The sequence below is a fragment of the Alligator mississippiensis genome, chromosome 15, assembly GCF_030867095.1.
Source record: "Alligator mississippiensis isolate rAllMis1 chromosome 15, rAllMis1, whole genome shotgun sequence".
Taxonomy (NCBI): Eukaryota; Metazoa; Chordata; order Crocodylia; family Alligatoridae; genus Alligator; species Alligator mississippiensis.
This window is the reverse complement of record NC_081838.1, coordinates 4447896-4462220: the sequence shown is the minus strand read 5'-3', so window position 1 is coordinate 4462220 and position 14325 is coordinate 4447896. Positions and strand designations below refer to the sequence as shown.

General features: G+C 65.1%; 1 protein-coding gene across 1 annotated transcript; it reads right to left on the bottom strand.

Annotated features, from left to right (window-relative positions):
- Positions 1–21: 21 nt before the first annotated feature.
- Positions 22–13482, bottom strand: CCDC88B (coiled-coil domain containing 88B). The gene is made up of 26 exons (XM_059718400.1): positions 13007–13482; positions 12367–12475; positions 11711–11780; positions 11519–11577; positions 11330–11413; positions 10861–11001; positions 10608–10738; positions 10217–10298; positions 9537–9695; positions 8941–9087; positions 8133–8274; positions 7651–7832; positions 7385–7462; positions 6566–7033; positions 6219–6343; positions 6027–6129; positions 5516–5632; positions 5301–5381; positions 4137–4351; positions 3298–3408; positions 2850–2994; positions 2000–2145; positions 1564–1659; positions 1106–1248; positions 509–718; positions 22–208 (listed from the first exon to the last, which is right to left on the bottom strand). The coding sequence occupies exons 1-26, from the start codon at positions 13015–13017 to the stop codon at positions 156–158; spliced, it is 3408 nt and encodes a 1135-aa protein (XP_059574383.1). The 5' UTR covers positions 13018–13482; the 3' UTR covers positions 22–155.
- Between the last annotated feature and the right edge of the window lie 843 nt (positions 13483–14325).

Genomic DNA, 14325 nt, shown 5'->3' with positions numbered 1-14325 from the left:
GGGGCGGAGCCCAGACACTGCTCATTTACATAGATTTGTTTATTGTAAATAAATTATCAACCCGCTGCACCCCCGCCCGCCCCCCGGGGTGGGGTGTGGATCAGCCCCTGCCCCGTGTCCGCTGGCTCTTGCTCCCCAGGCGGTGGGGGGCGCTGTCACGGGCCGGGCTCCACCGCTGCGGGGGGCTTCTCCTCGCCCTGGGGGGGCCCTGCAGAAGAGGGGCTGTCAGGAGGCTGTCTGCACTGCCCCACACAGCTCTCGCCCCGCCCCCAACAAGCCCCACCCAGGCCCTGCCCCACCCACGCCCCCGACTCCTTTACTCCTCCCCCTTTGGTCAGCTCCAGCCCCATGCTTAACCCCCACCTCCCTAGCCCCTCCCATCAGGCCCCACCCTCACTCTGAAGCCCCGCCCACCTATAGCCAACCCCTGCCCCATACCAGCCCCACCCATCCAGTCCCTGGCATGCCCCACAACCTCCACCCACGAGCCCCCACCCACCCCCTTCACCTCTCTCCTCGGGGGTGGGGCCCAGGGTGGGTGTGTCCAGGGGCATCTCCCATGGGGCAGAGCCATCCCAGGCCCCACCCACAAAGCCTAGGGGCCGGGGGCGCTGGCGGAAGCGCTGGCGAGGGCCGAGCTCTGCCCCCGCTTCGGACATCCCCACCCGGGAACTCAGGCGCTGGCGTGGGAGGGCCGGGGACCGCGGGGGGCTGGGGCCTGCGGGTGGAGGGGAAGGGGGTCAGTGCCCAGGCGCTGGGTGCCCGGTGCCTGACACCCTCCCCCAGGACGCCCTGGGTTCTTTCAGACCCCCCTCCCCACCAGCCCCCTGAAGCCCAGGAACCATAAGAACCCACCCCCTCCAAGCCACGCCCCTGGGCCCGGGGCATGACCAGCCTGGCCCAGGTGCCTGGGTTTCCCCCTGCAGAAGGGCAGGGAGGCTGCCCACCCTGTCCCAGATGCCTGGGTTCCCTCCCCTCTGGCAGTCCCCCCAGAACCGGGGCAGGGACACCCCAAGACCCTCCCAGACACCTGGGTTCCCCTCCACATTTGAGAGCTGGGATGTCCCAAACCCTTGGTTGCCTCCTTGGACCAGGGGTGTCTCACCGCCATCAGGCACAGCCCCCTTTGTCCCGCTGGGCCCCTCGGAGTCACCGCTGCCCTCAGCCAGGGGCCGCACCAGGTCCCGGGGGGACTCCCGCCTTGCCCTCACCAGCCACCGCATCCGGTCTGTGAGCCAGCCGCTCTTCCTGGGAGGGCATGAAAGGGGTCAAAAACTCCTCAGCATCTTCCGTGGCCCCTCCACTTGACCCCAGCCCCCCACATCACCTCCAGGGTCCCCAGACTCTGCCCTAGAGCCCCCAACCCTCCCCAAGATCCTCCACAGCCCCCCCCCCCCCGTCCCCCCATTTCTGCTCCCAGCAAGCAGCTGCTTCCTGGGTAGGGGGTCATCAGGGTGTTGGAAGAACAGAATGGCGGAGTCTGGGGAGCAGGAGGGTATTGAGGGCCAGGCAGAGCAGCGTGAGGGGGGCAGGGGAAATGGGGGAGGGCTGGGGGGCACTCACTTGCCACGGCCCGGGGCGGGCTCCAGCACACGGTACTGGTCCATGATCTTCTCCACCAGCTTCTGTTTCTCTCGGCGCAGCTCATTCAGCTTCTCCCTGTGCAGGGGTGGGCAGAATGGGGGTGGGTTACAGGTGACTCCCAGAGCTGGGTACAGGGCCAGTGGTGGGGCCTGGCACTGCTTTCTGCGGTGGGTTTGGGGGCCCAGGGTCCAGGACTGAGAGTAACTCCAGGGCCTGGTGCTGCTTTTTAGGGTGGATTGGGAGTGTGGGGTGGAGTTTAGGGATATGTGGGGGGAGGTTGGGGGTCTCCCACAGCCTGGTACTGCTCCTGAGCTGGGGGGGGCAGTAATGCAAGGTGCCAGGTGTAGGGGGATGGGGGCAGGGGGCACTCCCAGGGCCTGGTACTGCTCCTGAGCTGGGGGCAGGGGACTCTCACAGGGCCTCGCGCTGCTCCTCATGGTGCTTTTCCCGCGCCTCCATGTTCCGCTCCAGCAGCTTGCGGTTGTCCCGGCCCAGGCGCTGCAGCTCCCCCAGCAGCGCCCGGTTCTCTTCCTCCTGGGTCGCCTTCAGCTGGGCCAGGAGCTGGGGGGTGGGCCGCAGGGGGCAGGACTATGAATTAAAAGACCACACCCCTCCAAGCCATGCCCCTGGAAGGCAGGGCACACCCCTTGAGGCCCCACCTCAACTGACCACGCCCACTGGGAGGCAGGGCTGGGGCTGTGAATGGGAGCAGGCTGCACCCCCTCTGTACATGCCCCCTGTGGAGGTGGAGCTCTGGGGTAGGGCTCTGCCTGGGGAGAGCCCTGCTCCTCCAGTATCCCATAATCCTCCATCATGGCCCTCCCCGAACCCACTAACTCTGCACATGACCTGCAAGGGGGATGAAACCTCCCAGCGCACTCTGCTGCTCCTCCAGTATCCCACAATTCTCTACCATCCCCAATACTCGCCTCATTCCTCCAATATCCCACAATCCCCCACCACTGCCCCAACAATCCCCTGATCCTCCAATATCCCACAACTCCCCCATCATCCTCAACACCCCCCTCTGCTCCTCCAATATCCCACAATCCCCCCCCCCCCCCAGCTCTGCCCACCCCATAGCAGGGAGAACTGGGGGAATCACAGGGGAGGCTGGGACCCCCTCCAGCATCCCACAGTCCCCACCACCATCCCCCTAGACCCCACCAACCCCATCCTATGGGGTGGCCTGATAAGCCTCCAGTCCCCCCTGCTACTCCCCCAGTATCCCATGATCCTCCCCATTGCCCCCAGTTCCCACCCACCTGGCACTGGTCAGCCAGCCGGCCCAGGGCACTCTCAAGCTGGTGGTTCTGGTCCCGCAGTGCGGCCGTCTCGGCCCCCAGCCGCACCCGCTCCAGCTCCAGCCCTGGCAGGCGCCCACGTAACTCCCCTAGCTCTGTCTGTGCCCTGGGAAGGGGGAAACGGGGCATCATGGACTCCTGCTAGTCCTCCAGTATCCCACAGTTCCCCACCACAGCCCCTGGGACCCTATAGCCATCTTCTTCCCCCAGGCACACCCAACCCTCTGCTTCTTCTCCAGTATCTCACAGTGCTCCCCACCTTGCCCCAGGCCCCCCATTGCCACCCCCAGCAATCCTCCCAAGTCCCACCCAACACCTTCCAGGCCCCCAGTGCCTGCTGTATGTTCCCAACACCCCCACTTGCCCCCAGCTCCCCCACTCCCACCAGTACCCCCCAAGGCCCCAGTACCGGTCGAGCTGCTCCTCAAGCCGGCCCCGCTCCTGGGCCAGGCTCTGCCGGTCCCGTTCAGCTGCCTCCAGCTGCTCCTTGAGCTCCGGGCTCCCCTCCAGCGCCGCCTGCCTGGGGGAGAGGAGGGGTGAAACCTCCCAGAGCTTCCGAGCCTGAGCCCAGTCCCAAATGATACCCTTACCTCTGACCCCACAAAACCGCCCTTTCCCCCAAGTCCTTCCCTTGATATCCGACCCCTCATCCCCAAAGTGCCAAGATTCATGGGAAACCACAACCCTGCCCCCACCTCCAAACCCAGGCCAGGCCACCAAACTCCAGGTGAGACTGTGACCTCTGACCTCTCCATACCTGCCCGACCCCTCCAGCTTGGCAGCGATCAAGCTCCAAGGGGGTCCCCCGAGGCCTTCCCCCTGATTCCCCAGGTGCCAAGCTCCATGGGAGACCAAAACCCATCCCTGCAACCCCAGTACAGGTCACCAAGTTCAGCTGATGCCCTGATCTCTGACCCACAAATTCAAGGTCACTAAACTCCAGATCAGGCCCTGCCCCTTTGACCCCACAAAACCTCCCTTCCCCCAAGTCCTGACCCCTGACCTCCAAGGTGCCTAACCCCATGGGAAAGCACAACCCCTGCCCCCCTCACTGCCTCTGCTCAACCCCAGCAGAGCACAAATCTCCCCGTACGCACCACCCCTTAAGCCCTGAGTCCACATAACGTCCCTCCTCCTCCTCATTCTGACCACTGACCCTCAGGATGCCAAACCCCATGGGAGACCATGACCCCTGCCCCATCCCTAACCCCAGCCCAAGCCACCACACGAGCCCCCGACTTCCAGTACTTGTCCTGCAGCTGGCGGTGCTCAAGGCGCAGGGCCCGCAGTGCAGCCTGGAGGGTGGCCTGGCGGCTCAGTAGTGCTTCAAGGCGGGCGCCCTGCTGTTCGTGGAGCCGCGCCAGCCCAGCCTGCTCCCGCCGCAGCCCCTCATGCCGCCCACGCCATGCGTCCCTCGCCCGCCGTGCTGCTCCCGCCTCTGCCACCAGCCCTGCCATGCGCCCCTGCACAAGGAGGGTAGCAGTCAGGAGGCTCTAGGGCAGGGCTGACAGCCTCAGGGTCAGGGCTCATGGTGCTATGTTGAGCTCGGGGATCATAAGGCTGAGGGGCAGGGCATGGGGCTGTACTAGGGGCAGGGGTCATGGGCCTGCAGTAGGGAGACAGCCCATGGTGGTGACCTCCAGACCCTCTGATAGCTCTTTAATCCCCACCCGCTGTGCCTGTGGCACTGATCCCTGGCCCTGGTTCAGTGCCACAAGTCCTGGGGGTCAGGGGTCATGGCACTGGTAGGATCAGGGGGCTGTGGTAGGGATCAGAGGTAGGCACCACAAGCCCTGGAGGATGGGGGTCAGGGTGCTATGGAGGAGGCAGGCACTATGGGGAGGCCTGTAGGGTGGTGGGGGGTGTCACAGGTCACAGAGCTATTGTAGCAAGGGTCACAGTGCTATAGAGGAAGCAGAGGTTGGCACCACAGGCCCCAGGGGGTGGGAGTTAGGGGTCCTGGGGCTACAGTGGGGTCAGTGTCACAGGCTGAGAGGTGGGGTCAGGGGTCACAGGACTGTGGAAGGATCAGGATGATGGGGTTGTGGTGGGGGCAGAGATCATGGCGCTCTGGAGTGGGCAGAGGTCAGCACCACAGGCCCCGGGGGTGGGGGATCAGGGATCACAGTGCTATGGCAGGGTCAGGGGTCATAGGGCTGTGGGTGGGGAGCAGGGGACACATGGCTGTGGAGCTGTGGTAGGGGCAGGGGTTAGCACTACAGGCCATGGGGGCAGGGGTCACAAGTCACAGGGCTCTGGGCGAGCCGGGAATCAGTGCCACAGGCACAGGGGGTGGGGGTCAAAGAGCTATCAGAGGGTCCAGAGGTCAGCACCACGGGTCCTTGAGGGGTCTGGGAGGAGCTGTGAGCCCTCAGGGGTCTAGGGCTAGGGGTCAGAGGACAGGGGTCTCACCTGGAGCTCAGCCACCTGGGCATGCAGCCTGGCATTTTCTTCCTGCAGACTGTTGTGCTGCCCCTCCAGCTGCCCTGTGGTCTGGGAGGGGTATGGGGGGGGGGGGGGGAGCATTAGCTGGGGGCTCCCACAGCTCCCCCTGGGCTCTAGTCCCCCGCCTCACCACCCAAAATACCCCCAACACCTCTAGCCCCCTGGTCCCCACACACACTCACACTGGTCTCCATCTCAGGCATGTGGCCCCCTGACTTGTTGGCCCCCTGGCCCTCGGCCTCTGCCCCTCCCTCCCAAGTTGGGGGCTTGAGGGGCTGCTCTCCCATGGGGCTCAGGACCTGGGGGCACAGAGCAGGGGGTGAGATGCAGTGAAAAGGGGATTGTCCAGGCAGGGGCAGGAGGAGAATGGGAGGCAGAGTAAGGTTGGGGTCCAGGCTCAACCTCCCCCAGGGAGCTGGGGGGGGGGCACTGAGAAGCTATATGGGGGATGGGAGATGGGAGATGGAGGGGCTACAGAGTGAGTGATAGAGTGAGGTGTTGGGGGGCTGTAAGGAGGTGACTGAATGAGACTAGGGCAGTGCATGGTGGGGCTGTATGGGGCACAGTGAGAGCAAGGGATAGTGGAGCAGCTCTGGGTTGAGAGGACATTAGTGGGTGGGGGGTAGTGGGCATTTTTGAGGGGTTCTGTGGAGATAGGGAGGCCTGTACGGGGGCTCTGGAGTGCACACTTACCTGGGGGGGGGGGTCTCTGGGGGGACTGAGGGGCTCTACATCCAGGCCAGGGGATGGCTGGGCCTGAAGCCCCTCCAGGCGCTGCTCCAGCTCCTCGCATTGCCTGGGGGGGAGGGGGAAGAAAGGAGGCATCTGAACCCAGTTCCCCAAACTGCCCCCCTCACCTCAGCCCCCCAGCACTCCCTGCCCCACCTCTGGCGGGCACCCAGCTGGTCCCGCAGGCTCCGTGCCTCCTCCTCCACCTGTGCCAACTGCTCCTCTAGCCGCGCCCCGGCCTGCGCCTGCTCCTGCCCCCGGCGCCGCATTGCCCCCAGCTCCTGCAGGGAGGAAGAGGGGAGGGTTAGAGCCCCCCCCATGGGATCCCTCCCCACTGTAGACCTTACCCTGGAGCCCCGTTACCTGCTCCCCAGCCACCTCCCGGCCCCCTCCAACCCCCTGCTGGGTGCCTCAGCCCCCACAGCCCCTCCAGCTGGATACTCTCACCCCCAGTGCCTGAGGCCGGAGCCCATGTGTGTGCCCCCCAACCGTCACCCCCTCACCTCCCGCAAAGCCTCGGCCTGGCGCCGCTGCCCCTCCAGCTGCTCCCGCAGGCTGCCCGCCTCGGCCTCCAGCCCTCGTAGCCTCTTGGCCTCTTCCTCAGTCGCCTGCAGCCGGGTCTGGGCAGCCACATGGGCCTGGCGCAGCCCTTCAAGCTCCTGCCGGGCTGCAGCCAGCCCCTCCTCAGCCTCCGCCAGCCGCGACCCCCACACTAGCTGCACCTCGTCACGGCGCCCCTTCAACACCAGGGCCTCCAGCCCCTGCGCCTCCAGCTCCTGCCGCAACTCCAGCAGCTGCCCCTCCAGCCGGTCCCGCGCGGCCTGCGACCTCGCCAGCTCCTCCAGGGCCTCAGCGTGGACAGCTTCCAGCTGGGCCAGGGCTTTGGTCAGAGCCCGTGCATGGTCCTCAGCCTGGCGCAGCCGGGGAGAGTCCACTGCCACTGCCTCCCCCTGCTCCTTCTTCTCCTGGGCCTGTGTGGGGGAAAGGGTCAGTGGGGGGGCACCTGTACCTGAGACCCCCCAGGGACTCCTTAAGGACCTCCACTGGGCACTCCCAGTACCACCCCATACCTGGGGCCCCCAGAGCCCTCGTCTGAGCCACCCAGGGTCCTCCCAATCCCCTTCTGAACCCCCCTACCTAGAACTTCTGAAGATGGTTCTCAACTTCTATGCCCAGAACTGGGATCCCTAGAGATTCCCAGTGCCCAACCCCTCCATACCCGAGACCACCCCCGCCGGACTCCCACTTCCTCCCTCCACCCCGCCGTAGCCCCTCTGTAACTGGGACCCCATTAAACCCCAGAGCCCCCCCCTTTTACCCACCTGGGGGGGCCCATCCTTCTGCCCCATGTCTCCCAGCTCTGTGAGGCCTGGGGGGGTCACCACCACCAGCTGCTGCCCCTGGGGGGGGAGGGGGTAGAGGGGAGAACCTCTTCCCACCACACAGGGAGACTCTACTGTGTCCACTCCAGCTCTCTACCCCACTCCAACCCTCCTCCACTGCACAAAGACCATCCCCACCCCCAAGGCATCAGGGCCAGATCAGAGCCCTCACCCCATCTCCTAGGCCCCTACCCTGCCCCACAGACCTCTTGTTGGGGGGCTTCCTTCTCCAGCTCTGGCCCTGGACTCCTGGGTCCCATGGAGGCTTGTAGCGCCTCTTGTAGGCGGCGCCGGAGGACTTGATTCTCACGTTCCAGGGCAGGCAGGCGTCCGGCCCCTGCCTCCCCCAACTCCTGGCTCAGGGGCAGCGGGGGGCTTTCAGAGAGATCTGAGGGGCAGGCAGTGTAACAGTGTCACAAGGCAGGGATTGGGGGTCTGTGGGGGGGTCCCTGAGGAAAGGCTGCAGTGAGGTCTATGGGGTGGGGAGGGTTAGTGGTGCTCAGGTTGGAAGAAAGGCTGTGGGAACTATAGGGTGGGGGGGCTATAGGATGTTCCAGAGAGAGCAATAGGGAGGTCTATGTGGTGGGGGGGTTATGGGGGGCCATAGGGCGGGGATCCATAGGGATGGGGAGATCTGTGCGATGGGAGAGAGGGATCTATACAGTGATTATGGGGGGCTGTGACTCACCCTTGCTGGCAACGTCATCGGGCTCGGGTTCCTCCTCCCAGGGCAGATCCAAAGGGGCCCCAGGGTGGGGGGATCCTGGCTGTGGCCCCCCCTCCCTCTGCAGCTCTAACTCCTCCAAGCGCTGCTGGGCCTGGTTCCGCTCCTGGGAGGCAGGGAGGACAGGGCCTGTGAGGGGACCCCCCCAAGTACCCACTTCCCAGCAGGGGGCATAGCAGGGTGGAAACTGGGGGCTGTCACCCTCCTGTGCTCACCCAATCCATAGGATAGGTCCTGCCTGGCCAAGGTTTGGGGGGCTCTGGGGGAACTGGACAGTGGGGGTCACTCAGCTCTGATACCTACTCCAGCCCTAGCAGAGGGGCTCTCTGGAGCTGTGGGACACAAGCTGCCTAGGGGAAGTTGGAGGGTCCCAGAGGTGATGGGGGGAGCCCTGGGAAGGCCTCCCACAGCCCCCACAGGGGCAGGAGCTGTCAAAAGTGGGGCAAGGTGGGGCAGGAGCTGATGGGGTGGATGCTGTCTGGGATGACTGGGGTAATTGTGGGGGGGGGGGGGGGGGGGGGAGGGCCCTGAGAGGACTAGAGGGTCCTGGGGAAGGGTCCCAGGAAATGTCCCTGGACTCGAGGCAGTGGGGGGTCCAGGAGGGGTCCTGCAGCAGATCCCCTGTGGGGGGGGGGGGGAGTTCCTGCAGACCATCTATGGGGAGAAAGTGATGGACGTCCTTGGGAAACTGGGAGTCTGTGGGAGGGGAACTGGGAGGTGGGGGAAGTCTGTGGGAGGTGAGGGGGGCACAGGGGGTGCCGCAGGCCCTCACCTCCTGTGTGCGCTGGAGCTGAGCACGGAGCTGCCCAAGCTGGCGCTGAAGTGGGGCCAGGCGCTGGGCATGGGCACAGACCTCCTCCAGCTGCGCCTCCAGCTGCTCCTTGGAATCGAGCAACGCCGCCGAGAAAGCCTGCTCCTCCTGGGGGGATGGGGGTTGTCAGGGAACCCCAGATACCCCCAGCCCTGACAACCCATCCCCTGACCTCACTGTGACCCATGATTTCCCAACTGCTATGTTCCACCTCCTCCGTGACCCCGGACCACTGTGACCCTTGACCCTCCCCTAGTGCCCATGACCCCCTATCCAGGCTAGGAGCCCCTCATGACCTCTATGATCCTCCAGCCTCTCCCAGTGTCCTCCATAATCCCTGTTCCAATCACCCCCTCCCCAGGGCCTCTACCCCATGACTCCCAACCCCTGGGACCCTACCCGCCATGACTCCAGACCTCAAAGTCCCCACCCCCCTAGGACCTCCCAGGACTCATGGGACCTCTGACCCCCTCCCTAACCCTAACCCATGACCCCTCCCTTCCACCTTAGTGCCCCCTGCCCCCCATGACCCCTCAGTGCCCTGCCACCATGCTGACCTGGAGCTGTGCCCGGTCTCTCTCAAGCGCAGGCAACCGATCCCTCAATGCCGCCAGCTCTGCCTGCAGCCGCCCAGCCCGGCCTGATGCCTCCTGCAGTACGTCCACCTCGTCCCGGTACCGCATGGCCTGCGCTGCCAGTGCCCCCACCACCCGCAGCTGCATGGACACACACATGGATGTGGGCATAGGCATGTGTGGGGGCAGGGGATGTGTATGGGACATGTGTGGGACAGGGGATATGCGTGGGACTTGGGGCAGAGGACACGTGAGGTATGTGGAAGCAGGGGACGTGGGTGGAATGTGCATAAGGATACACATAGGTACATGCGGGACCCAGGGAGGTGGGGGACCCAGGGAACACACATGGGACATGCATGTGAGAAATATATGAAGATGGGGGACATGCATAGGGATATGGGGAGGTCAGGGGACCTGGGGAACAAGGGGACGGGGCAAGAAACATGAGGGCATGTGGCAGCAGGGTGGGGTGACGCACATGGAGGTTGGGGGGGACACATGTGGAGCTAGGGCAGGGGCTCACGAGAGAAAGGTGAGGAGCGCAGATGCTGGTCCCAGCAGGGTGTGGGGGGGATCTGGGGAGCACCTTCAGGGCTGGGCCGGTGCCCCCTGCCCCTGTAGAGACCAAGGGGATGGGGACAGAGACTGGAAGGCCGTACCTCATCCCTCAGCCGTCCCAGTTCAGCCTCACGCTCCTGCAGCTCCTGCCGCTGGTCCAGCAGCTCCTCGGCCTGCTCCACGCTGGGGGGGTGGGGGCAAAGGGGTGGGGCAGGGATGGAGAAAGCCTCAGATACCCCCCATCTCTCCTCAGGCTCTGCCTTGACCCCAGAGGCCCCCACCACTCCCTGGGGACATACCCCTCTGCTCCTCCTCACCCCTGGGAAATTCCACCCCTGCACCCTGGGACCTGCCCCCCTCTGGCTCTCCCCATACCCCAGTGGCCCCCATCACTCCCCTGGGAAATACCCTCCTGCTCCTCCTCACCCATGGGAAACACCCCCCCCCACACACACACCCCTACCTCTGGGTCTTGCCCCCAGCCCCACTCACAGCTCCTGCTGCAGGCGCCGGACCTGGGCCCGGGCATCGGCCAGCTGCACCCCCAGGTACCGGGACGGATCAGGGGCTGGGGCAGCTGTAGGGTGGGCAGCCACCTGTTCCAGCTCCAGTTCCCAGAGCCGCTGCCCCACAGACACGCATTAGCAGGGTTTGGGGAATTTAAGGGGTTTAGGGGAGGTCTCAAGGGGGTTAGGGGAGGTCAGGGGCATTCATAGGTTGAGGCGGGGCTCAGGGGGCCCCTCACCTGAAGGGCAGCATCACGCTCCCCCACCAGCCGCTGCAGCTGGGTACACAGGTTCTGTAGGCGCTGGCCCAGTTCCAGAGGGGACAGCTCGGGGAAGGCCCCCACCTGCCAGCTCAGCACTGCCCCTGGCTCCTGGGTCACCTGCAAGGGGAGGAAATGGGGTCTTGCATACCTGCCACCACCCTTGCACACCCATCACCCCCCTCACGCAGGCCTTGCACACTCACCCCATGTCTGCCCCACCCCTTGCCTCCCCGCCCCTCACACAGCTGCTGCCTTTGAACACCCTCACACGTGCCCCTCCCCCCAGCCCCCACTTTGCACGTCCAGCTCACCAGCCACTCGCACAAGAGCTCCCACCCTTCCCCCACACAGACCCTGTCCCCCACAACTGCCTCATAGTCTGTGCAGAACTGGACATAGGGCCATAGGGGATATTGGCCTAGAGGTCAAGGGTTATGCCCCTTACCTCCTGGATGGCCTCTGCCAGTGCGGCCTGGGTCTCCAGATCCAGGCCCTGGATCCTCCTGATGACCTCAGCCTTCTGCTCACACTGCCCCAGCGTAGGGCAGCAAGAGGGGGACAGGAAAATAAGGAAAGAGAGATCAATCCATGGTCCTGGGGCAGCCCCCGCAATCCTGTGCCCCCTCCCCAATACCTGCACAGCAGCCCCTAGCATCAGGCACAGCAGCTTCTTCATTTCCTCAATGCCCTGCTCTGGGGGAGGGGGAGGAAAGGGTTAATGGAGCCAGAAGCTGACATCCCCCCAACCTAGGATTGCCAGTCCCTCCCAGACCCATCTTGCTCCAGGATCAGGTCCCTTCCTGCCCCCATCCCACCCTGTTCTTACCTGTCAGGGGGTCTCGGGCCAGGAGCTGTACATTAGGGGGGCTCAGCACCAATAGCTGCTGGAGGTCGTCCTGCCGAGGGCAAAGGTCAGAGATCAGAGAAGAGCCTGACAATGGTGGGGGGGGGTGAAGTCCCAGGCAGGAACAGCCACACTCCAGCCACTTCCCCTTTCTGCCCCGCCCCTTCCCCACCCCTGAACGTGGTGACCACCAGGGATGGGGCAGATGCCTCACACATGCTAGTGCTAGGGGTAGGGGTGTGTGCAAGGGTTAATGGAGCCAGACAAACCGCTCCCCCCCACTCAGGATGAGACCCCGACAGGCCCATCTTCCCAGGACCGGGCCCATCTCCCAGGGCAGGGCTGACATGCGAGAGGTGCATGGATGTGCTGCATGAACACGAGGGGAAGGGTGGGTGAAGCTGGGCGCAAACAGAAACAGGCAGGAGTAGAGTTGGGAGCGAGCATGCAAGGACAGGCGTGTGCAAGGACACAAGTCCTCAGGCGTGGGCCTGAGGGATGCACATGCACGCATGCCAGGACGAGCACTAGCAAAGGCGTGTGCAAGCCTGGGGGGGGCAAATGAGAGGCTCACGGGTGCTTGCATGAGTGCACGAGGGGGCAGGCAATGCCCATGCAAGTGTGCAAGCCCCGCCCACCTGGTAGAAGGCCTGAAGTCGGGCCAGCAGCGCCTGCAGGGTTTGGTGCCTCCGCGTCTCGTCGCCGCCTGGCAGTGGGGGGGGGCAGGCACCCCGGGGGGGTGGGTCTCTGCAGGGAAATGGGGGGGTGAGACTCCCCTCAGCTGGACCCAGCCCCACACTTGCCCTTGGATCCCTATAGCCCTGGGCCCCCGATGCCCCTGACCCCCACCACCCACCATGACTCTGGGACCCCCAGCCCCCATCTGGACCCAGCCTCCCCATGATCCCCAGCCCAACCCCCGCTGCCCTCCGATCCCTGCAGCCCAGCCCCACCCCCCACTACGGTGACCCCCCCCACAACATTTCGACTCAGCTTGCCCATGACCCACCCACCCAGCCCCCCACTGACCCTCGCGGCTTGGCCAGGACCCCTCATGACCCTCACCCCAGGCCCCCGACTGCTGCGTGACTGCCCCCCACTGCCCTGGGACCCCCATCTCAGCCCAGCCCCCCAAAGCCCTCGGACCCCCATGTCCCCACCTCCCACTGCCGCGGGAGCCCCAACTCGACCCAGCCCCCTATAACCCCCCGCATCTCCACTCAGCTCCCCACGTCCCCCAGCCCAGCCCCTGCCCAACCCTGGGACCCCCCCACTCACATGACCCCCATGAGGCAGGTGAGGAGGGCGCCGTCCGCCAGGCGCAGGAACTGCCCCCGTGCCCCCCCCGGCCTGGGGCTGAGGGGCGAGTCTGGCCTGGAGGGCGCCAGCTCCTCCAGGGTCTGCACCTGGGGGGGTGGGGCACAGCTCTGTCACCATGGCAACTTTCAAGCACGCCCCCCCCCACACACTTCAAGCAGAGGAAGGCCCCCCACCACTGTTACCATGGCAACCACCGACTACCTCCCCTCACCCTACTTACTGCGGTAGCCCCTACATTTCTGCCCCTCCGTGAGGTCTAGACCACCCCATTACCATGGAGACCCCTCTGAGTACACCCCGCCCTTTGGCCCCAACCTGGACAACTGTTACCATAGCAACCCCTGCCTACCCCCCCCAACACAGGAAGCCTAGAACCCTGCACTGTTACCATGACAACCCATGAAGTCTGCCCCCAAAGGCCTGAGGCCTAGGCCCCGCCACAGTTACCACGGCCACCCCAATTCCTTTCCCTCCAAGCCCCAGGCCTAGAACCCTACAGTTACCATGGCAACGCCTACACTGCCCCCTGGGTCCCCCCCCAATTACCACGGTGACCCCCTCTTTGCAAAGTCAAGTCTAGAACCCTCCTCCCCGTTACCACGACAACCCCTAAACTCTCCCCCCAACCCCTCCCAGGCCTGAAGCCTAGGCCCCTACTGTTACCATGGCAACCCCTGACTAACCCCTTCCCAAAACCTGAGACCTAGGACCCCTCCCCCAAACTGTTAGGAAGACAATCCCTGAATGCTCCTCCCAGTGTTACCATGGTTACCCACAAGCACCCCCCCTTACCCTGACAAGGCCTGCAACCCCGTGGGGGGGCTGTTTCCATAGCAACCTCAGCCTAAGGGGAGCTCCTGCTCTCGGATAGGGGGAGCTCTGGAAGATGCACCCCCAAAGCAACACCAGCCCCCCAAACCTGCACTCCCTCACCCCCACTCATCCCCAGCCCCTGTCCCACATCGCCCCTCCCTGCCATCCCATCCCCAGCTGCCCAAGACCCCCTACCTCCCAGCCCCCACCGGCCCGGTGCCCCAATTGCTGATGCTCCAACATGGGGGATCCTGAGGATCGGCCCCCCCCCCCGCAGGACAGCCTTTGACCCTGATCCGGGGGTGCAGCCTCCCCCCCACACTCACTCACCCACGTGACCAGGGGACCCACAATGAAGCCCCCCAGGGTCTCAGGGACCTCGCCCTCCTCTTCCTCCATCCTCCCTCGGGGACCGGCTCTGATAGCACCCAGGGGACCCGGGCGTCCGGGCGCTTCCGCCGCCC